General features: G+C 42.1%; 2 protein-coding genes across 3 annotated transcripts; one reads left to right on the forward strand and one right to left on the reverse strand.

Moving 5' to 3' along the window:
• Positions 1-200: 200 nt before the first annotated feature.
• Positions 201-2223, reverse strand: pigp (phosphatidylinositol glycan anchor biosynthesis, class P). Of its 2 annotated transcripts, none has more exons than XM_070927392.1 (5): positions 1996-2223; positions 1810-1894; positions 1039-1111; positions 775-893; positions 201-550 (listed from the first exon to the last, which is right to left on the reverse strand). In XM_070927392.1, exons 2-5 carry the CDS (start codon positions 1889-1891, stop codon positions 435-437), a joined length of 390 nt encoding a protein of 129 aa, XP_070783493.1. In that variant the 5' UTR covers positions 1892-1894; positions 1996-2223; the 3' UTR covers positions 201-434. The 2 variants fall into 2 exon arrangements, with proteins under 2 accessions (XP_070783493.1, XP_070783492.1); XM_070927391.1 differs by having other exon boundaries at positions 1982-2223.
• Positions 2224-2711: 488 nt separating this feature from the next.
• Positions 2712-5946, forward strand: rexo4 (REX4 homolog, 3'-5' exonuclease). The gene is made up of 8 exons (XM_070927316.1): positions 2712-3013; positions 3150-3484; positions 3570-3713; positions 4270-4463; positions 4555-4643; positions 4734-4808; positions 4922-4996; positions 5145-5946. Exons 1-8 carry the CDS (start codon positions 2789-2791, stop codon positions 5301-5303), a joined length of 1296 nt encoding a protein of 431 aa, XP_070783417.1. The 5' UTR covers positions 2712-2788; the 3' UTR covers positions 5304-5946.
• Positions 5947-24414: the final 18468 nt, after the last annotated feature.

Genomic DNA, 24414 nt, shown 5'->3' on the forward strand with positions numbered 1-24414 from the left:
CTATAAACCAAAACCTGTTGGAGAACTAAAAGTGAGGACATAGAGTTAACACACGATTAACACATGCATTAACTTTCATACTTTATACAGTTCTAGTTGTGATTTAGACCGATCACATGGATGTAACAGATATCATAGCTTATTTATTTCATATGATAATAATGTCATCAAAAGTGTAATTACTTGAAAAAACAAACATATAAAAAGTACGTAATTTATTGAATATAATCATATGCTAGCCTTTTCATCCATTGTACAAGTTGCTCTGACAAAAGGTTAATTTGTTCATATTGTGATATTGTGTTACATCACATTCAGTATGTTATGAAGGTTGCATTGTTCCTGGATGAATAAATAAACCATAGTCATTCTTGTATAAACAGTGACACCACTACAAATCCCCAGCAGCTTCACTCGTACTCTGCCTCCAGGTGTTACAGCTTGGGTGACAAATAGAACATTCGGTTGACCTCACTAATAGAAACGTCTTTCAGTCTGGGTATTCCTCCCTTGCGGCAGCCTTCTGTCCTCTGGCCTTGAGCGTACACATCTGTGACAGAAAGAAGACATTCAAAGGTGGCGGGGTCGGATCTCCATGAGAAAATTAGTGTTTTCTTATGTCGGGAAGCATGATGTATGTATGAAATATCTAGTAGTATGTTGCTCTTCTTTTAGCAGAAGTACTTGTAGTACTAATTACTGTATAATGTTGCCACGCAGGTGCACGGTCATCTCACCAGCAGATCACAGTTAGACTGTAGCAAACGTCCTTACCTGTGATGTTGTCCACGGAGTCGAGTGGAGCCGTGTTGTTCATGTTCACTCCGAACAGCAACACCACAAAGATCATTAATGCGACCAGCAGATAGATCGGCACAGCAAGAGCCCAATATCTACACGAGACAAAGTGTATCTGTTAACGGATCAAACTCTTCTAATGTGATTCATGTATTTCCTGAGGCACACAATTTCATTTAACAGTCAAGAGAGGGAGCTTGTTATTGGATAACTAACATCTGATCATAATTTTCTACTTACTTTTGAGGCCAGTAAGTGAGCCCTATTGAATGAAGCCACTCCTCTGGTATAAATGCCCACAGGCAATACAGGACTGTGGAGAGAGGAAAGGAAAGCAGATGTTGTATTGCTGACAGGCTTTTTTGTTTGAATACTAATTCAACACATGAAATTAATATACAAAATACATAAAATGTGTTTTTATATTGGTAGCTGCATAAATTAAAAACATTTCATAGACATGCAACAATGGAAACAAGCTTTTCACCAGGATTTTGCCCATGAAAGAAATTAGACATTAATTTGTTGCTATAAGCACTGACTGCATTGTGTCTTGCTGTGTTGGATAAAAGATTACAGGTTTGTTATGTAGCCGAGCAAGCACAGATGTAATTTCGGGCTACGCTCTTTGTTTGGAAATTCCTCCAGAAAAGCGGTGAAGTGTTGTTAAACAACCTTCTGGGTTTTTCCAAAGATGGCCGGGTATTTATGTTCCAGAAAACAGATGCTTAGCTCTGTGACTCGGATGTAATGATCATATATGAGAGAACAAACTCGGGCTACATTTCTACCTTGTATTATTGTGTCTTATATTTAAGACTACATCATTTGCCTGGCTTACGTTATGACCTGGGAAGTCAGACCTGATTAAAATTGTTTTGAGCCTACTGGAATAAGGTTTGTGCTGTTGTATTAGTATGTACATGATGCTAACATGCTATTCAATTCACTTAATGTCTCTGTGGACTGCTCATTTTAATTAGACATGTCAAATAACAATATCTGACTTACAGAAGCCGAACTGTGAGCCAAGGAAAAGAACAAAACCATAAATGGCCCGCTCAGGCAGAGGAGAGGGAGAGTTTTCCACCATGATCTGAAACCACAACAGAAACAGAGAAAGGTGTAGATGAAGAAGTGTCACAATTCAAATAAAGCGTCAGACCCAAAGTTAGTTACATACCTATAAAAACGTACAAGTTTGGTTAATCTTGATCAGCTAGTGCACGCCTCCTGTGGACGTCCTGACTTCCCAGGACCAGATATTTTCCTGTCAGCGCACCTCAACTGAGCTTTGCTTCATTTCCAAGATGTCCTCGAAATATGCGACACGACGTGTTTATCCAAAATGGAAGTAAAGAGACATTTAAAAAACGACGTTGTAATCAATATGTCAACCAAAACTCCTCTTCTCTAAAACTGTCAAACATCGTTGACCAATTATCTTGCCTGTATTGTGTCCCATATGATATTCGGTCCGATGTGAAACGTTTGCCAGAAAAATATTTCCGCATTTGGAATTAGAAGCAAACCAAACACCAAAACATAACTTAATACGTCAAATATTAATTCAATATATAAATTGGACTGGGTATTAGTTGAAAAACTACACCTTATTCCTTGGATTATTTAGTTTAGTAGCTCAATACACGCGCTTATGTTAGGGTTTCATGTTCTTGCCGGACACATTTGGTTGGTACACATCTCGGAAATTTACATCTCAGCATGGCTTTGGAGCAGCTGGAGTTTAGCACTGAGCAATTTTCTCAGAAGTTAAGGAGAATAGCCGAACAATTCCTCTGCTTTTGTGCGGCTACACGGTAAACTTAGTCTGGAGAAACATTTATTGACGAGACGGCGTTGACCGTTACTTCTTTTAACGTTACCTGGTAACCAAGTGACGGAGCTCTGACGGTCCAACGTGGCTGGGGACGGTCAACAGATTTTACATACTTTAAACAGATAATACAAAATATTTCAATTGGCCATAATGTCTGAGGTGAAGGAAAAGAAAAGTCACGTTCCTGCTAAATCACAACGACCCACATCTACAGAGAAAAACAACACAGCGAAAAGGAAAAGGAAGAACTGGATGAAAGAGAAGTTTAGAAGGAGAAAGCCTCCACCCAAGGAACAAGAAAAAGCTAAAGTTCAGCAAACATTACCTCCAAAAGATGTCCAACATTTCTCTGCCAACTGGAAAAGCTTACAAGAGGTTTGTCATTTGCAGAGTTCAGAATGTCTATGCTTGTTAACAAGCTTGCATGTCATATGTGTGTATTAGATTTTGTCACATTCATTACATCCCTGAAGACTGTTCACAACTTACTAAACTGCTAAACTTTCCACAGATATTAAAGGCCAGTCAACCAGAGAAGAAGCAGCCTGTGGCACCAAAACATCAGAATGGTGCTCTGCGAAAAAAGCAGGCCATAGATAATTCTTCTAAAAATATTTCCAAGAACAGTGTCAGTCCCGGGCTGACAGACAGTGGAAAAAAGGTGAAGCACAAAACCGGTCCCAACAGTGTTGTCTCCAAGGACTCTCAGGTGAAGTTAAAGGCTCCAGCTGTCTCAGAGACAAGGCCGTCTGCTGCTCCAAAAAGGAAGAAGGACAGTGGAAAGTCAAACAGCGAGCAAGCAGCCAAGAAAAAGAAGACTGTGGTTGAAGTGACGAAACCTACAGAGTAAGTATACAGCACTAACTTCTGCTAATATTGAGGTCAAGAAGAATTGTGGCTGCTAACTTAATCTTTCTCTGTGCTGTTGTAGAGATGATCTTTGGTTTGATGATGTCGACCCAGACGACATTGAGGCAGCGATGGGAGCAGAGGCAGCGGAGATCATGAAGAAGAAGCTGGGCATTCAGACGAAGGACACAGAGAGTGCCCTGGTCAAGGAGAAAGCCTTTGAGGGGTGAGTAGGGTGAACATTCACAAGTGAAATTAATTAGAATGCCATCATCCAGAATTATCTTAATTAACTGATAAATCCAATATAACCCGAAGGCAGCATTGGTACCAGTCTGGCGGCAGTGTTGTCAACTTAATGCTGCAAGTGGAAGATGTGCATGCTCTGTGCTTTCAAAGGCCTTTCTGCTTACTGTTTTCCCCAGTGTATCATACTTGTTTAGATTGTTCCAGACAGCCACTGGTTTCCATTTGTTTTGTAATGAAAATCAACTTGAAAAAAAAAAATCAACATAAAACTTTGCATTTAAGAGCAAAATGCCTTCTCTGAGGTGTGTTCAAGTGTTGGTTTTCCCACATCTGAGCCTTCAGAATCAGCTGACAAACAGCTGTTTTTTACAACGACAAAGCTACGAAATAACTGCCTTGAATGTAGAACACGAATAAAACAGCACATGTAACAAAACGGGGCAATACAACCTCCCAGCTTTAACTCCTCAGGCAGTCTGACATAATAGTGATGACTGTCCTTGCCACCCGGTTTGCAATTTGCCAACCGTTAGCCTCACCAGAGCCGTGGCCATTGATTGCGAGATGGTGGGAGTTGGTCCTGGCGGAGAGGAGAGCATCTTGGCTCGTGTGTCCCTCGTGAACCAGTTTGGGAAATGCATCTATGACAAGTACGTGAAACCCACAGAGAAGGTGACAGACTACAGGACAGCCTTCAGTGGAATCCGACCGCAGGACATCAAAGACGGTGAGCCATGAAAGAAGTTTTAATGAACAATAAACAACGATTAGAGAAACTGAAATACCATAATTTATCATCCATGTTTGCCTCACCGCAGGAGAGGATGTACAGACTGTGCAGAGGGAGGTTGGTGAGATCATGCGAGGCAGAATAGTGGTTGGACACGCCATACACAATGACTTAAAGGTAAGCTGGATGAAATATCTGAGAGGGAAATGTAATAATTTTCTAAATAAACGAAAGCACTTATAAACCAATCTTAAACTCCTGTTTCAGATTTTACTCTTGGATCATCCGAAAAAGAAAATCCGGGACACTCAGAAGTACAAACCTTTTAGGAAGACTGTAAAGGTACTTTAAAGTTAACAAAACCATGTGAATGTGGACACTCCAGAAGACCCAAGTGTCCCTGACTCAATTCTCAGAATCCAAGTTGTATGTTATGTGATTATTTTGTTTTTTAGAGTGGTCGACCCTCGCTGAAACTCCTCTGTAGAGAAATACTCAACGTTAAGGTCCAACAGGGTGAACATTCATCCGTAAGTCATCAACACATCAAACACATCTCTCACTGGTTCACATTGTTTTCAAATGGTGACACAGCCCCACACACAGCATCTTGGACTGATCTCCCCCTGTTATGACCCTGTATGACCCCCCCCCTCTCTCTCTTCCGCTGTCTACCAGGTCCAAGACGCACAGGCCACCATGAGACTCTACACAATGGTGAAAAAACAGTGGGAAGCAGAGATTAAAGCCAGTCGGACGAACAAAGACTCAGACAAGAAGAGTCAGAGAAAGCCCAGGTTACCCAAGAACAAGGGAAAGAATCTCACAGGATTATGAATTTTAAAACTGCGAGAGGACAGACCGTCCCTGGATCAGAGCAGACTGGACTGAAATGATCAGAGGTTTGGGTTTGTTGACAGTCAGACCTCTGAAAGTAACAGATGTTGAACACTTCTGACAGTGTAAAATTGTGACACTCATGAGCTTATGTAAGATCGATTTCAAAGTTAGGAAAAGCATACTATTAAGAATAGCAATGTCCATTTAAAAAAGCATTTTTTAAAAAGTTGGTGAGAGTGATTTTGTCAGCTTGATAGGGCGTTACAGGATGTGGAAGACTTGATTGCCCAGTAGTGTTGTGCCTGAGCATCTCAGGCTGTGACTCATACAGGGATTAAAACATCTAAGAGAGGTGCACTGATCCTTTCAGCCCTTTCCTCCTTAAATATTTCCAGACATCATTTCCCTCATGTTATTCCCAGCAGTTGGAGGCAGGTGTTGAAATCAATCCAGTTTCCTCTACAGAGTGCCCAAAATCATTTGTCCACTCGAGGCGTTGTCAAAGTATTGTTTTTGCATTATGGTTCCAGTGTTCTATAAATAGTTTGTTTAGATCTTTGCTCTCTCATGATTTGGTTTGTAATAATTTGATTCCTGGTTGCCTTAAAAGTTGTATGTTTTTAAAAAAAAAAAGCATGAATAAAACATGAGATTAATGCTTTCTAAGTAGCTATATTGCAATTATTGTTTATGAAACTCATCACCAGTGATACTGTTTTTGTCAATGACAGAAGTGAACCTTTCCAAGTCCGGTCGTGCCATATGCTGATCTCTAAGAAGCTGAGGGTTCACTGTTGGAACATAGAATATCCAAAATCTGCTCCTTTACATTTTTATGCTCATGTCTTCTTTAATCCTCTCTCTTATGAGCTAATGACCCTCGAGTTGTTTGGAAGCATGGCGACAGTAGTGTCTTGTAGCTTGTTTACGTCATCTTGCTCGAGGTGATGCTGGTTTACTACGACATAATTTGTTGGATTATTCACAGCCAAAGTTTGTTCAAAGTTAGACCACCCACCCAAGTGTACTGTATTGTCACCTTTTCTGTTCACGCCTTTAAAAAGAACATATTCTTCACGAGACTGGTCTTTCCTATTTGGATGGGGACTCCTCATAGCTGCGTAGTCTTCTATAAAAATGTGTCTCATGCTTCAACTCCAGTGATAGAGCGAGGCGTTTGGACTGCTCGTGTGCCCACAGCATGCCAGTGTGATTTGCTGCACATGTTTGATGGAGAATGTGCCCTTCTCATAGTAGAAGTGAAACCTTGATTAGAGTCCAGGCTCTAAATGAAGTTCTTATGTTATGGAGCCTGATCAGACTCAGGAGGCCTCAGGCAGTTACAAACTGTCTTTCTTTCTCTGACAAACACACAGAGTGACGGACACCCTTCAGTTTTAGAAGGACGAGCTTTCCTGATTGTTTGTGCTTCAAATGCTAGTGTATCTTTTTTTTAAAGTGTGTTATATGTTTGAATATACTTTTAATATCATCAAGCATCTTAACAAAGTTTTTGTTTTTTTGCTTCATGGTGATGAAGTTAGGGATTTAGGCTCCCAGTGTGCCAACAGTGTGTCGGTGTGATTTGTTGCCCAGAAGCTGGTGCATTTTGTGCCCTGCATTGCTGAAATGAAGATGATGCCCTTGGTCTGCAGCCTGCAGGCTCTAAATTAGGCTCTATGTGGAGCTTGGTCTGACACTGTGAAGGTCTCTGGCAGATGAAGAGCAGGACAGCAAACCTCAGTTGAATGCAGGATAAATATATATATAAATGATAAATATTCAGTTTTCTGTATAGATGGATTGTATGATTGTAGTGCAACAGAGATGATTCCTCACTGGATGTCCCATATGTACCGCCAATAACTGTTAAACTATATAATGTCTCCCTCTAGTGGTTAAACATTTACAGTACATAAAACATATTGTAAACATGTAATACAGGCAATCACAACACAAGATTTTGTGGAAATTTGATTGAAATTGAAAAGCTGCGCGGTTGTTGATATATAACAATATGTTGAGATCTGTTCAAACTGATGACTATTTCTCTTCTGTGAAATTGATTGGGAAGTGATTGGCTAACTAAAAGTCAGCAGATTAGCATAAAAGAAAAGTCAGCAGAATGAATACAAATCTAAGAATAATTGTGATGATGTAGGGCTTCACCTGTCTTTGTATCAAGGCCACTTTGTCTGAATCTTAACCTGGAGGCGCAAGTTAGAGAGACCGGGGGCCTGTAACATTGACAATTAATGAAAGCTAATAGCAGCCATTGAAGGAGGGAGGCTTAAGAAGAGACTCTTGCTCATCATACAGCTCAGTCAGGGCTTATGAGGAGAAGATGCAGGCTAGTTGCAGATTTGATAAATCATAGGAAATTAATTGCTGAACATAGCTGATAAAGGTTTAACACTTCTATATCAATATATGGGGCTGGGTTCTTCCTGAAATCCACAACCATCTCCACAGTCTTTAGATCTCCCACCTGTAAACACCTGGTCCTGGTTTTGAGAAACCTGGTTATGCTACCTGGAGTACTCTGATAAAAGCCAGGATACTGTGGCATGTAAACACCTTATCTAGGTTTCTGAATATTCTCTGTTGGTACAGAACATAGTGGCTGAGATATTCATCAAGACACAACTGCATACAGATGATCGTAAACCTGGATACTGTTGAATGTTGTGTACAAGGATGTGAATAACCAGGTTTCTCATGTTCCATGTAAACATCATATCCTGAATAAGATCAAAACCAGGATCCTAATATGCATGTAAACATACTCAGTGAGGGTTGACTAAATGTTAGAAATATATATAATGTAATATAATTCAACAGCTACACAAATTACAGTCTCCAAATGACCATAGAGTTGAATGGAAACCTTTCTAAAACAGTTTCAACAAATCTAAATATTATAGCTTTCATTAGGAATTGTTAGGATTTATTGCTGGACTTCTCTATTAGACTGCATTAGTTGTAGCTGGATGTACATAATAAACTGGCAAATGTTTCTCCATAAACCAAATGTATAAAACCTAGAAAGAATACACTCTCGATGCTCTCTGATTTACAGCATTAATTAGGGATTAATTGTCCATTCATTTACAACTATTTATGAATGCAAAATAGTTATTGTTCAACATTTGGCTCCATACTGACAAATTATGTACTGTATGTAAGGGTTAAAGGTTTAACACTACTAATTCATGGAATCAATAAAGTTTGTTTTATTTGCTGTAGCCTTTATAAAAGAGACATCTGAACACACAGAAACGAGAGTACAAAAACGAGTCATTACTCAAGAGACCTTTTATCAAAAAGGATTTTATTCTGAGAAGTTGTATGGAATGTATTAAGCCACACTGTTGCGATCATCATTCATCTTTTGCTCCATCCATCCATCCACCCTGCTGCTGCTGCTGCCTGTGCGGCTCCACATTGTGATGGCTCACAGGCGAGCAGAACAGAACACGTCTATTCAATTAGAGATTGATGGCAAATTCAATTTTTGCTTAAATGAGGCCCAAAACATTATTTCATCTCATCTGGCAATGCCTTGACTTTATTGCCCTTTGGAATGATCTTCAGGTCTGTGTTGTGATTATATTTGATATCAGTCTGGAAGAACATCATGTACAGTTGTATGTCAAGACCTCAGGCCACCACAAAAATCCTATTTAATGAGTCTGTTACACGTACAGTGGAATGTAGTTTATGTGTAAAACTATGGTCTCAATAAGGCTGTCTTTAAAAGGTAATCAAGATGTTGGCTGCATACACGCTTGCTGAGATTTTCCTCCTAATAACTGCAGTGCTGGATATAACATGGTAATATGACGGTGTCCAAATTTCATGATGGGATTGGAGCCATTACTGCTGTTGCTAACATGGCACTTAGTTCATAATTCAATAAACTCTAGCTTACCGTCTTCCATACTCCTGCACATTGTTTCTGCCTCGGCTTTTGCTGTGTGCTCTGTAGGTTTTCAACACACAACATATGAGCAGTGAGCGCAGCAAAGTTTGATTTGTGTGTCTTGTTTAGTTCTCACACCAAAACCAATTTTACGTTCCCGTGCGAGCGCCGTCCACTGAACATAAAATATGTTACAGACCTGAAGATCACTCCAGGTTTCATCTCTGAAGTGACATTTTTCATTTCTGTACACAAGGAAGCACCAAGTCGGCGGACACTGTTTTTCGATTAGTGATGGACAACATCTATACAGATTATTGAACCGCCAGTTTCTCATTGTCAATCAGTCTTTGCATCCTCAAGGCCAGCGATCCTTGTTTACCCAACAGTGCAGTCCTACATACTGTACATGCTAGATATACAGCAAACACAGTGTCTAGTAGGCTGTTTGCTGTTCCTTGCAATCTTTTTTTCATTTTCATAATATATACAATTTTTAATGTCTACCCACAAAATAATGATAATAACATTTACTGGAAATAATGGTGAACCGAATAGACTGAGGACAACATAACCGATGTGCTTTTTTCCTCAGTCAGTGCTGGAGGATCTTCTCGTGACCACACAATGTCTCCTCAGGTCTGCTGCTCGCTACTTCCTTATGCATGAGCTGCACTATGCTGCCGCCAAGAGACTGACTGTGGATGTGTCTGTTGTTGACTAATGCGCACTCTTAGGATGAACAAAATTGAACATTCAGTATTTATGCAGGTTGATGAAGAAACAGTGTCAGCTACTTTCTGTGGACCACTTTCCTGTTCATCTGTTCTGGCCTTGTGACACGGGGGGGTCACTTTTAGTTTGATGCGCAGATTGTTGCCTTTATGAGAGGTGACTAACGGTCTCTTTTCCTCCAGTAAAAGATTGCTCTGGCACTGCGGTCAAACCAGCCTCCCCTGTGTTTCAAGTGTGCAACTGATTTAACGTTTACGGTAAATCGCTGTTTGAAATGATTTTCGAATACAGTTGCACAAATATGGGAGATGTTACAGAAATACTTTAACATTAATTATTCCCAGTAATTAACTGAATATACATAAAATAAACAATAAATAGAAAGTTCTGTACGCTGCAGCCACTTTAAAGTGGCCGCAAATCCCACCAAGGATTACTTCCGAGGAAAGGATGGCGGGACATTAAAGTTAGGGGAAAAGGCTTATTATTGTCTGAAAAGATTTCTCAAAAACGACATAGTTGAGGTACTTCACAGTATTGGTTGAAGTAGTCGAAACATGGGGGCGGTTGGTTTGAGTGCAGCACCAAAACAACCAGCGCTTTTGCATTTTTAAACTGTTAATCTAACATTAACACAATGTCCTTTGTACTAATTCTTAATGCACTTAAAAAAAAACCTTAGACAGTAAAAAGTAAAAGTAGTTCGTAGTGTTTGTGCAAGTACTCTAAGAAGTACTAAGTCCAGCACTATAAGTGACTTGAACTACTTACGGAAGAAATGTCTTTATCCCACATGCAGATTAGAGGAAAAGGCTCATTCTTTTTCTCTTGAAGGGACTTTGACATTGGATCACTCAAAAAGTACACAGTAAAAGTAGTTCATAGTATTTGTGCAAGTAGTCTAAGAAGTACTTCTTTCAAAAATATTAGGCTCATGAAGTACTCATAGAAGAAATGTTTTTTTATCCCACATTAAAGTTAGAGTTAAAAAGGAAAAGGCTTATTGCTGTCTGAAGGGACATTGGATTTCTCAAAAACTACATAGTTGAGGTACTTCACAGTATTGGTTGAAGTAGTCTAAGAAGTACTAATTCCATCTGCCCAAGTGTCTTGAACTATTTCTGAACTGTAATGGAGTCGACTTTTGTTAAATCTTTTGATAAACAAGCATTTTTATGTTCCTTAATCGCAAATAATGGAAATGAAACTCCCGCCATCTTTTCCTTTGAAATACAGAAGTAGGCCTAAACCTTGGTGGGAATTGTGTAAGCTTTAAAGTGGCCGATTACATAATACTGTATGTACAAAACTTTGTATTTATTCAGTTCATTACTGGGAATAATTAATGTGAAAGTATTTCTGTAACATCTGTTCCATATTTTTGCAACTGTATTCAAATATCACTTCAAACTGTGATTTACCGTAAATGTTAGATTAGTTGCACACTTGAAACACGGGGGCGGCTGGTTTGACCTCAGCGCCAAAAACAGGTTGACTTGTTGGGTCAGAGAGAAATGCTTGGAAGCTGGACTTTGATGATCCCCTGACTGTTTATCTCACGCCATTATTAAGTCAACATTTCAAATTCCCCAATACTTTCCCAGTACCAAACAGTATCTGCAAAACTAACATTCATTTCAGCCTCAGCAGTAGCTACTTTGTTTAGAGCTATTTTGCACATTTTGAGCATGCTAACATGCTGTTAGCTGACTCTGTTACTCTGTTGTGCTGTCATGCTGACTCTGTCGTATAATCCACCTGCTCCTCTGTATACCACATGACTGCTGATGTCAGCCAAGCCGGAGTCAAGGCTGGGAACCTGTAGACAAAATGGTGTTTGTGCGGCCGTCCAGCAGAGTGAGCATGTGTGGGCAATGTAGGCTAAGTGGAGGAAGAAGAGAGAAAGAGAACCAATTAAACAGATGGCAGTGAATCAACACAAAATGTCTTTATCCCACATGCAGATTAGAGGAAAAGGCTCATTCTTTTTCTCTAGAAGGGACTTTGACATTGGATCACTCCAAAAGTACACAGTAAAAGTAGTTCATAGTATTTGTGCAAGTAGTCTAAGAAGTACTTCTTTCAAAAATATTAGGCTCATGAAGTACTCATGGTAGAAATGTTGGGAAATGGGAAAAGGCTTATTGTTGTCTGAAGGGACATTGGATTTCTCAAAAACTACATAGTTGAGGTACTTCACAGTATTGGTTGAAGTAGTCTAAGAAGTACTAGTTTCATCTGCCCAAGTGTCTTGAACTACTTTTGAACTGTAATGGAGTCGATCATCTGAGGTTTGTTAAATTTTTTGATAAACAAGCATTTTTATGTTCTTTAATCGCAAATAATGGAAATGAAACTCCCGCCATCTTTTCCTTTGAAATACAGAAGTAGGCCTAAACCTCGGTGGGAATTGCGTAAGCTTTAAAGTGGCCGATTACATAATACTGTATGTACAAAACTATTTATTCAGTGTTTATTCAGTTAATTACTGGGAATTAATGTGAAAGTATTTCTGTAACATCTACCCCATATTTGTGTAACTGTATTCGAATATCACTTCAAACTGTGATTTACCGTAAATGTTAGATTAGTTGCACACTTGAAACACGGGGGCGGCTGGTTTGACCACAGCGCCAAAAACAGGTTGACTTGTTGGTTCAGAGAGAAATGCTTGGATGTTGTAACTTGATGATCCCGACTGTTTATCTCGCGCCATTATTAAGTCAACATTTCAAATTTCCCAATATCAAATAGTATCTACTACCTATCAGCCTCAGTTGTAGCTACTTTGTTCAGTGCTATTTTGCAAATTTTTAGCATGCTAACATAACAAACTAAGATGGTGACCATGGTAAATATTGCCTGCTCAGCACAGCATTGTTACTGTGTCAATGATGTGCCTAAGTACAGACTTATGGAGCCGCTAGCATGGCTGTAGACTCTTGTTATTGTTATACCTTTATACAAACTGCTGTTAAATGCATGTATAAAAAGTCTTACAGACTCTGGTGGAGGGCCACTGGCTGCTGTTTGAACAGCCTGAAATATCTAAGAATTCTTGAGTACAACACCTGTATAAATCTTGTGTTTGGCCGATCCTAGACGGTGCTGTGGGGGTTTGGGGGTTGTAAATGAACAAGGAGTGATATAGTGCAGAATAGAGTTATGCATTTTTTCCTGAGGGTGCAGAAAACAGCTCTAAACCTCACATTTAGTAGAGATATTGGTTGGGAGCTACGTAAGGTGTGACTTTGTTCCTAAATGTAAGACATACAAAATACATACAGAAAAAAAGCAGCTTTAAAAGACCTAAAATACTTTCATGTTTACGTATGAATGCGAAGTATGAAGGGATCAAACCTGTAATCTTTTTTTTTTTTTTTTTTACCAAAATCCATGGAAACCATGGAAAAAGGCTTCCCAAACAGGTCCGTGATAATACAAAGAAAAAAGGAGGGCAGCACAAAAGTGAGAACATTTAATGAAGAACACAAAAAAGGTTTCGATCTGCAGTCCAGAATAGCTGCTGATCTAAGCCTTTTTTGTGTTCTTCATGATATTAAGTGCCTGTATTTGTGCACATATTATATATTTCTGCATTCAACAGCTCCCCTCCTCCTTTACTTTATATGTTCTACCAAAACACAGAGTCTCCCATCTGACACAAGTACCAAATTTGATGTATCAGAATCACAGAAAGATATGGTTGACTAAAGAAGTGAAGTGTTTTATGAGTTGTAAGGTCTTTGGAAGGACGTTGCAGTGGCTCTGTGTTTAGCACTGAGAAGCCTGACCTTTATCTCGGTAGAGGTTGTTCAAATGGTTTCCCTCCAGTCTAAACACCTACAAGTTAGGTTGTTTGGAGATCTGAATGTTGCTTGTATGCGCCTTAACTTTGGAAAAATCCACTAAAAATAATTGATTAACAAATGAATGTCTTCTGTAGACTTATTTACAACCAGCCCTTTTGCATTTTAAATGGTTAATCTAACATTAACACTATCTCCTTTGTACTAATTCTTAATGCACTTTAAAAGAAAAAAAACCTCCCATCTCACTGTGTCTCCTTCACTCATCCTTTCTGTCTGCACTTTGCTCTCATAAGAACATTTTGTGGTCAAAGGAAGATGCTACAGGCACCTAAGCAATAGCCTTTTGCCCTTTTTGCTGTTGTAATTTTTACGAGGCAAACTCATTCTGAGTTTCCTGCCGATAAGTGCATCGGCAGCATTGCTGATCACTGTACTTCCACTAGAACATGGCTCGGGACAATTAGGCCTCAGTGTCAGTGTCTGTAGTGTTCAAAATACCGGTTTCAAAATGCCTTCAAATAACAAGTCACTTATATTTCATAAAGAGACTGAAATGATCTGCTAATGTCCCTGCAGCTTGTCTTCTTTCTGGAATTTCATTGAAATAGTGCCATATTTTAAAAACAGACATATGTTTGTTGAGAACAGAGAGCAAATATTAAGTCCATCAAAACAGTGTCTGTCCCTCTTCATCTTCTTATTATTATTATACAGTGTCAGCTTCTTCCTGTGGACCACTTCCCTGTTCATCTGTTCTGGTGTTAGTTTGATGCACAGATTGTTGCCTTTATGAGAGGTGACTAACGGTCTTGTTGTTATTGTCTTAGCTGAACATGCAAATGCTGTATATTAATTAAATTCTTAGCTGATACTAACAGAGCTTTCCACCACTTTGCTGCTTGCGTGCTATTTCAATAACTATAATAATAACTGAGTGATCTCCAGACTTTTCCTCCAGTAAAAGACTGCAGTCAAGTCAGCCACCATTCCCGTGTGCGTGACCGCAGCGGCAAAACAACCAGCCCTTTTGCATTTTTAAATTGTTAATCTAACATTAACACAATCTCCTTTGTACTAATTCTTAATGCACTTAAAAAAAAAAACTTACACAGTAAAAGTAGTTCATAGTGTTTGTGCAAGTACTCTAAGAAGTACTAAGTCCAGCACTATAAGTGACTTTAACAAGTTAGAGGAAAAGGCTCATTATTTTTCTCTAGAAGGGACTTTGACATTGGATCACTCAAAAAGTACACAGTAAAAGTAGTTCATAGTATTTGTACAAGAAGTGCAAATAGTCTAAGAAGTACTTGTTCCAAAAATATTAGGCTCATGAAGTACTCATAGAAGAAATGTTTTTTTATCCCACATTAAAGTTAGAGTTAAAAAGGAAAAGGCTTATTGCTGTCTGAAGGGACATTGGATTTCTCAAAAACTACATAGTTGAGGTACTTCACAGTATTGGTTGAAGTAGTCTAAGAAGTACTAATTCCATCTGCCCAAGTGTCTTGAACTATTTCTGAACTGTAATGGAGTCGACTTTTGTTAAATCTTTTGATAAACAAGCATTTTTATGTTCCTTAATCGCAAATAATGGAAATGAAACTCCCGCCATCTTTTCCTTTGAAATACCGAAGTAGGCCTAAACCTTGGTGGGAATTGTGTAAGCTTTAAAGTGGCCGATTACATAATACTGTATGTACAAAACTTTGTATTTATTCAGTTCATTACTGGGAATAATTAATGTGAAAGTATTTCTGTAACATCTGTTCCATATTTTTGCAACTGTATTCAAATATCACTTCAAACTGTGATTTACCGTAAATGTTAGATTAGTTGCACACTTGAAACACGGGGGCGGCTGGTTTGACCTCAGCGCCAAAAACAGGTTGACTTGTTGGTTCAGAGAGAAATGCTTGGAAGCTGGACTTTGATGATCCCCTGACTGTTTATCTCACGCCATTATTAAGTCAACATTTCAAATTCCCCAATACTTTCCCAGTACCAAACAGTATCTGCAAAACTAACATTCATTTCAGCCTCAGCAGCAGCTACTTTGTTTAGAGCTATTTTGCACATTTTGAGCATGCTAACATGCTGTTAGCTGACTCTGTTACTCTGTTGTGCTGTCATGCTGACTCTGTCGTATAACCCACCTGCTCCTCTGTATACCACATGACTGCTGATGTCAGCCAAGCCGGAGTCAAGGCTGGGAACCTGTAGACAAAATGGTGTTTGTGCGGCCGTCCAGCAGAGTGAGCATGTGTGGGCAATGTAGGCTAAGTGGAGGAAGAAGAGAGAAAGAGAACCAATTAAACAGATGGCAGTGAATCAACACAATCGTCCCTCTTATAGCCCTGCTATGTGTATATTTATGTTTTATTTTTTCCCCCCACAGCATATGTATTTATGAAGCTCAGCAGCCATATGAGAAATTAGCCTCTGTATTCACCCGGGTCCTCCCACCCCTCTGTCTTGTTCTCTAATCCGCCCACATGTACCGTCTGAGGAAAAAAATAGTGCAGGAGGTGACGCTCCTCCTAAGGAACAGAGAGAGGCACAGAGAGGGAAAGGCTATAAGAGAGAGGTGTCTACAGGCTGCATCTCCATTGAAACATTTGGAAGAGGGAGACAGAGGAAGAGCTGAATGGTAGCTACACCCTGCGCCTGGAAGCGTAGAGACACTGTAACAAAGGCTGGCAATTATTTTTTGGCAATAACAAACAGGTGGGAGAGGGGCTCTGAAATCGAGGGAAATAGCAACAAAAAAAGAAGCCAGTTTTCAGGGGGACTTCTGCTTCATTTCATCCGAAAAGACTCATCCCTTTGCCATCATCAGCATGACCATAAGCTATAAGTAACATTCGGCAATAACGGTGTCAAAACGAGATTTTCAGCAACAGACGCGCGCAATCCTATTCTGATTTATTATAATCGGGGAGCCACAACAACAACAAACAAAAAAAACCCCAGATCATCTGAATGCCTGCGAGAAACTGGATACTCTGAAATCATTAAGAGCGATCTGACAAAGAAAACTACATTTTGATTGATCTTTTAAGCTTGATGTGCGTGTTTCCGCACGCACTCGAAAACGAACCTGAACCAAAAGCAAGTGAGTATTAACCGTGTCTGTGTATATGTCTGTATTTTAGTGGCTTTATTCTGCCTTTATCCGTCTAATAACAGAGCATTCATTGGCCAGCTCTAACAGGGAGGGGGGGGGAAAGCACAGCGTCTAGCCTACATTCAACAAGTATCGTTTTATCCACAATAATTGCGATTTATTTTATTATCTGTGTGTGAACATTGTTGAAATTGGACACTGTATTTCTGTTATTAATATTAGCTGCTGTAATGCAAAGGGAGCTGCACTTTTACACAGTCAGATTTGATGTATCCACTGATATGACGCCTAAAGATTTTCATTTTATAAATCCTAATATTCCTCATTGCACAAATGGTGGGTGTTTCCCCATCTACACCACTAGATCAGAGCAGTTTCATGCCTCTGAGGGGAGTGTGTGTGTGTGTGTGTGTGTGTGTGTGTGTGCATTCCTCTCAGCATCATTTTGTGTCTTGTCTGTTTCTCAGTTGTCTCATGTGTGTATTGCTTTGTTCATGTGTATGCATGCGTTTGTTTTACTTGTATGTGCCTTCAGTGTGTGTGTGTGTGTGTGTTCGTGCGGCGGCGTGGCAGCACTGGGTAAGTGTCAAGGCCTGAAATGGAGGTTTGATAAAGGAACCATAGGAGGAGGGTGAGAGGGCTGACACACTAACACACACACATGAGAGAGAGAGGGAGAGGAGGAAGAAGGTGTGAGGAAGAGATGGGGATATGGGGGGCACTGGAGCGGAACCACAGGAAGGACACAGCCACTGAGATCTCATCCAGGAAGTCTTTGGGGGCAGTTAAATGTCTAGACTTCTTCCCCTACACCACCTATGCCCTGTCAACCTGCTCCATCTGCATTCCACTGCATTCCACACAAAGTCTCTAGTTTCATAACACCTCTTCCTCCTTCACTTTCCAGCGCATGCCTCGCTTTTTCTGCCAGCGTGCTCTTCCCCTAATGGGAACTCTCTTCCCTCTCTTCCTCCATTTGCTCTCTCCCTGCCCCCCCCCCCCCCCCCCCCCCCCCCCCCCTCCACACACACACACACACACACACACACACACACACACACACACAATCCTGCATTATAAATCTACAGCTGATGCTATTTTTAGATTGAGGGTAACCCAGAAAACACCCCTTCGATTTTAGCAAAAAAAGAAAAAAAAAAGGAAAAAAGCCTCCCCACCAGAGACAGTGGCATGCTGTCAGTGGATGTGATTGGTGGAGGGGTGATGGGGCTCGAAAAGGAGGGCGCTGCTGTTTAAGCAACGGGGGGAATAAATCTATTTTGAGGCTGTGATTGAATTACGCATCCGTCGTGTCCTGGGTTTGCGTGTGTTCTTGCCTCTGACCCTTCCTCTCTCCTCGGCTGTGATGGTTTCTCTCTCGTCTTCGTTCCAGCTTTCAGAGAACTTTCCCCCTGTCCTTCAACTCGAGCTGATCCGGCCTCTGTGTTACAAATCCCTGACCTTGAGCCTCACCTCCAGCTCACCTTCCATCTCCTTTTGTTCTCCTTTCCCCTCATTTTATTTCTTCCCGTTGAAACCCAACTTCTCTCCCTCCTCCCACGGCCGTTGAGAGTGTAATCTGTGTAATCTGTGACTTCCCTAGTTCTCCTCTATGTCTAATCGCCGGCTAGTTCACAGGTCAGGAGTCAATAATACTTCTTCCCTTGTCCCATTTGTCTGTCTGGCCCCGTGTACCACATCATTGCACCGCTGGATCATAATGGTCCTAATCATGCAGGAAGGGTAGCGTCATTAATTAGGAGTAGACAGGTTTAAATGACCTAAGAGAGAGTTGGGGAGGTGTGTGTGTCAAAGCTATTTGCTCCTGATGCAAATTGTCTAACTAGATTTTAAAGCTGAATACTGAGGGATATTAGCTCAGATTTATCCAGGTCCAAAAATAGTTCCTCCCCGACATGACACACTATCCCGTGGCTTTTTTTCTCTCTCCTCCCTGCACTCTGCTGTTTCAGGATTTTTCTGACCTCTCCTCCACCAATCGTTGGTCCTTGAAGGGAGATTTAGCACCTCTTCTTCCATCACTTCCTTCACCCTACCGTCCCTCTGTCACTGGTGAAGCCTCACCCAGTGGGCATATCTACCCAGCAAATCTCAACATTTATCCTCCCGTGGGCAGGAAGGATTTTAGTCATGGACACTGCCTGAGCTCTAGAGCTCTATTACAGGCTTCATTTCTGCTGGTCTATTCCTGAAAATGGCCATATGTATTAATCATCCCCAGCTGGCTAAAAGGAGAAAACCAGGAGCACATGATTCTTCTTTTCTCTCATAAAAAAAGAAAAGACGTGGCTGGAGGGATCATAGAGGGGGGGGGGACCCATATGCACAAGGCTCAAGACCCCCGAGGGCGTGTTGCAGTATGTGTGGATTGGTCAGCCCCTGGAGATCTCCTCGCTGGTGTTGCTGAGTAGAGGAGCTGCCTCTGGTAGATTGTCCATTTCCTTTCTGCTTGCTTAATTGATTGGCTATTTAATTCATGTTCTGGGAATTGGCCACTGGTGAGCTGTATTATGATGAGAAATGCCTTGTTTTTTCCCCCTCCTCTGTGTACATTGGCTGTCTCAGAGCTACTGGGTCATTGTGTGGCATCTCTCTGTTTTCCTTTGCATACGCACCGCGTTTATTTTTGTCTTTGGCTCCATCCATTCATGATATTTCTGCCATTTTCATTCTTATTCATTCAATTCTTACCCCACTGCTATCCTCACACATGCCACACACCTTATTTGGCTTCTCCTCTCCTGGCAGAATCAGAGTTATAATTTGAGGTGCAATGACAATTTGGAGGGGGGAGAGGACACTGTGTGGTGTGACACCGCACTAAAAGGGGAGGTGACCGCAGTGCTTTCACTGCGCTGCAGTGCCTCACTTTCTCCTGTTGGGGTCTCCTCAGCACTGGGGAGTGCGTAGGAGAGGAGAGGAGAGGAGAGGCGAAGGGAGATAAGGAAGAGATGAGGGGAAGAGGAATGAGGGAAAGGAGGGAGGGAGGTGATATGGGTGGAACAGCGTGAAGCCTTGTGGTTACATCCTTTGATGAGGTAGCGGGTGGGAAAAAAAAATGGCTGCGCACCAGAAACACATACGTAATTCGTGCTATCGCTCTCACACAAACATACATTACACACTCGCCTGCAGAGCCCTCCTTTTCCCCAGTGGTGTGTTTGCCACTCAGCTCAGCTGTGCGTCTGCTTTACATCCTTACACTTGTTCTCCTTCCTCTGCTCCTCTCTCTTAATCACTGTTTCCACTCCTCTTATTAGTATTGCTGACCATTTCTAACCCCCCACACACCTTGACAGCCATTCAGGTGTTATCCTGAGCCACTGCAAGGTCCTTTTCTGTCTTCTCCCTGTCCTCCCCCACCTCTTTCATTTTCCCCAAGATCGTACATTCTCCTCTCCCCTCTACCTTACCTGCCCCCCCTCTTTCTCTCCTTCTCTTTCCAGTACCCCTACTTCTCCATCTCATCTCACTCCCTCTATCTCTCCCCCTCTGTGATTGGTAAAGGTTTTTGCATTTTTCTGCCAACTGCTGGGTCTGTTCCGCATAGTCAGCACTCCTCCAAATTCCTCCCTTGCCTTCTCTCCCTCTCTCTCTCTCTCTCTCTCTCTCTCTCTCTCTCTCTAGTGTGCGCTCTCCTCCCCTCCCCCCGGTTACTGCTGCTGGTACCTCACAGTCAATGCATCCCATAATCCCGTGCTCCCTCCCCCTCTTGCTGCAGTGTTTCTGCTAATATATATTAGCGTCAGTGCAGCCTTTTTCGCGTGCGAGCCGTGTGCACGCTCTTTCTCTCTCTCAGCCCCATTCTTATTCTATCTGTCAGTCCACTGCAGATCTTCTCTCCCTAAAGGCTCATCATGATCAAGCCTCATTTTGCCCTCAAAATGGTTTTCTTAGCCTTGTTTGTTGCAGCCAGGTGTGTGTGTGTGTGTGTGTGTGTCTCCCTCCCCTCTTCCCTCCCTCTCGCTTTCTTTCCCCTTGTGTGTGTGCAGTGGTGAGGCAGTTGTAGCAGGGTGGCGCAGGACATGGTGGCCAAGGCAGGAAATGCTGCAGGAGAGAGAGAGAGGGGTGGTGGAGGGGGGGTGTTGTTTCTCCTCTGTGCCCCTCTGCCTGTCCCCCTCTTCCCGCTTCAGTTTTTAGCCTCTTCCTTATGCATACTCTCTTTCTGCCTTCCCTGTCATCTCTGTGCATTTTTTCATCTCCACAAGATCTCGACTTCCTTCCTCCATTTTACACCTCAAGCTTCAGCCCCCCCCCCTTCCATACCTGTCCTCCTCCTCATGCTGTCCCCCCTTTGCTCTCCGGTGGCGTTTTTTTTTTGTTCTTCGAGCAATGTCAGTGATTAAAGTGCTGAGGCTCGCTCTTAGAGAGATGTGCTTACTTCCCCTGTTTTTAAGCTGAAACATTCTCCTGAAATGCAACTACAAAGCCTTAAACTGACATGCCCCGAACTCATTAAGATCTAGTAATCTGGTCTTGTTGACAACTGTTTTCACTCCAACTTCAGATGTCTAAATCTAACAGTGTAGTCTGTTCTGAGGGAAGGAGGGACGAACCTAACAGCTCCCTGTCCCAACTAACCTCCAAATTGGTTTTAATGCATAAAAGAATACTCAAGTAAAAATTTAAATCAATAAGCTCACCACACATGACTTAGAGGGAACAAAAAGGCACTTAACCACAGTTACAGACTTGTGGCTGTCCATGTATAAAATATTCAGCAGTTCACAAATAAGCTACAGCTGCCTATGAAGTGGAAGCAAGGGGCACAGAGTTACAAAGTGAAGTCAGAAAAAAAAGTCATCTAAGGGAGAAAAGTTTCACTGTGAGATCATAGAAGCTGCTTCTGGAAAGTTTAGTATCCCGTTAGAAAGAGTTTGTCCCAGAGAGGGAGAGAGTGTCGCTGTCCATGGTGCTGAAATGTAATCCATCCCACAACATAAGCGGTCCCTGCTGGAATGCCCCGCAGGACAAAGCTGACTGTAGACAAAGATCTTTTTACACTCTCCCTGCCAGACCTCACTTTCAAATTGTTTAGTTTTAGAAGTTATTACTTCCTTAGAGTTTTTAGTTGTAAAGATGCAGAATAAACTACTTCAGCAGGATGATGCAGTACAACTCTGAAACTCAGGGTGCAGGATTTTTTTTTGTCAAGCAAGCAGATTTGATGCTCCTGCAGCAGACACTGCAAAGACTTGAGATAGTTCGGAAAAACAGTAGAAATGTAATGCTTTTAACTCCTGATCTTGATTTTTCTGATCTGTGCACACATGATACATCCATTTGAGTTTTTGTCAACTGTGCACGTACTAAATATTTGTGGAGGATGAGTTTAATGTTTCCAAACTGACTGCGTACCCATGCAATAACCTTGGTCGTAGTAGATCTTACCTGAGTGTTCTTCTGTCTTTTTCCAGGCTCTCAAAAATGAAGAAAAAAAGGATAAGAAAAAGAAAAGTCAAGAAAGTGATCTAAAAAACAAAGAAACAACTGAAAGTCAATATAAGATCTGGAGAAAGAAAACTTTTCCATGTACAAAAAGTTGTTCCTTCAGGTGTAAAGTGCAGTGAAATTATCAGTAAAGTAAAGACTGAACACTAGTAACAAGTACGAAAGAAAGACTGCAGTGACCTGACATGACAGAAAGCAAAAGTCTGAGGGGGGAAGAGGAGGAGAGTTGACCCAAAGTGAAGGAAGCTGACTTTGGGAAGGGGAAAGAATGGGACAGGAGGATATGAGTGAAGCAAATGGAAGAAAGATGCATTAGAGTAAAAATGCAGTGAGGGGGAGGGAAAGAAAGAGCAGCAGTGAAGAGAAAGAATGAGAGGGAGAGGGGGGCACTGGATAGGAATGAGACCCTGTTGTGAGAGGAGGAAGAGGAGGAAGAAATGAAGCCTTGATTCTCCTCCTTCAATGAAATGTGATTCCTTTATGCGGAATATGAGAGCGAGCAAGGAAGAGAAAGTGAGAGAGAGAGAGAGAGAGAGAGAGAGAGAGAGAGAGAGAGAGAGAGAGTAGTAGGAGAGAGAGGGGGAGGGCCGGCGAGTGCTCACAGGAGAGGAGGGGAGGAGGCGAGTGGTGCATTTCTTTGAATAGAGAAAAAGGTTAACAACATAGATACGGTGCATGTATGGGCTTTTTGCTGTGAACGCGTGTCTTTTCTGAAGCCCCCCCCCCCCCCCCCCCCCCCAAACGCATCGCTCGCAGGCGAATAATCTGACCTCGCTGGGAGAAAAAGAGAGAGAGAGAGAGAGAGAGAGAGCAAATAACTCTGGCTTTTTACTGCAGCAGAATTCATTCACTTTTATAGTGCACTCTCCTTTTCGATGCTCTTCCTCCTCCTCCCCCCTACACTCCTCTCTCTTCAACCCCCTTCTTCCATTAATAGGGGGGAGGCAATATTACACTGCCTCTAGTCAGTGTGCTGCATTCACTTTCCCTCCACATCTCCCCCATCCTCTCTCTCTCTCTCTCTCTCTCTCTCTCTCCGTCCCCATCTGCAGGTCTGGGCCTGCCTTGTTTACCTGATTGTTCTGTCCTTTTCGATCCTTCCCGTTAAAAATCAAATTTATGGCCTCTTCAACACCCCCCCCCCCCCCCGCTCGCTCTGCATGTCTTTACACACACAGTGCACGGGAGAAGTGGCAGAGAGAGCATTGACATAATTGTGCATCGCATGAATGTCGGTGCGGTCGGAGGGGGCTGCAGCAGTGTGTGTGAAGCACGCACATAGGCTGATTGAGGAGATCTAACATTAGTACGGACACCGCACTCTCGGGAGGCAATTAACACACACACACACACACACACACGGTGCTGCGCCACCTTACGTCAGAGTGGCATTCTCGTGGAAGGGTGGGGGGGCGGGGGCAGGGAGATGGATCCCCACTTTTCCTCTCTTTCTCCCATCTTGGTGGTGGTGGTGGTGGTGTGTGTGTGTGTGTGTGTGTGTGTGTGTGTGTGTGTTTGGGAGGGGGGAGGGGGGGGGGGGGGGGGCAAGTTTCACAGTGGCCTAATTAGGGAGAGGATTTGAATGAACACTGACTTGAGCGTCAGCCAGATCAATTTGGAGATTGTTAGCTTAGGGACAGCACGCAGTGACGGATGGAATATTGGTTCAGCGGAGGGAATAAAGGGGGTGGTAACAGTGCAGGGACCCCCACTCACATCACAGCAGCTTGGGGCATCTTCTCATCTCCGTGCTGTCAACACTCACAGCCTGCGAGGATGCTGACTCATGGATGCGCTCACCTGTTTTCATATGTTGCACCAATAAGTTAAAGACATCTTTTTTGGCTCCAGGATGCTGTGTTAAAAACAACTCTGCCACCCCTCAGTTTCACCCCCCTCTCCTCCCCCCCCCCCCCCTCTCACTGCACCTGCACAAGGTCATTTAGTGCCCTTCCACCAGCTGATTATCAAGTGAATGATTGCACATACAGCTGCTGTTAGCGTGTGGTTCTTCGTTTGTATTGCAATGTTGATAATCCACAT

This window comes from Enoplosus armatus, chromosome 20 (assembly GCF_043641665.1).
Source record: "Enoplosus armatus isolate fEnoArm2 chromosome 20, fEnoArm2.hap1, whole genome shotgun sequence".
NCBI classification, from domain to species: domain Eukaryota; kingdom Metazoa; phylum Chordata; class Actinopteri; order Centrarchiformes; family Enoplosidae; genus Enoplosus; species Enoplosus armatus.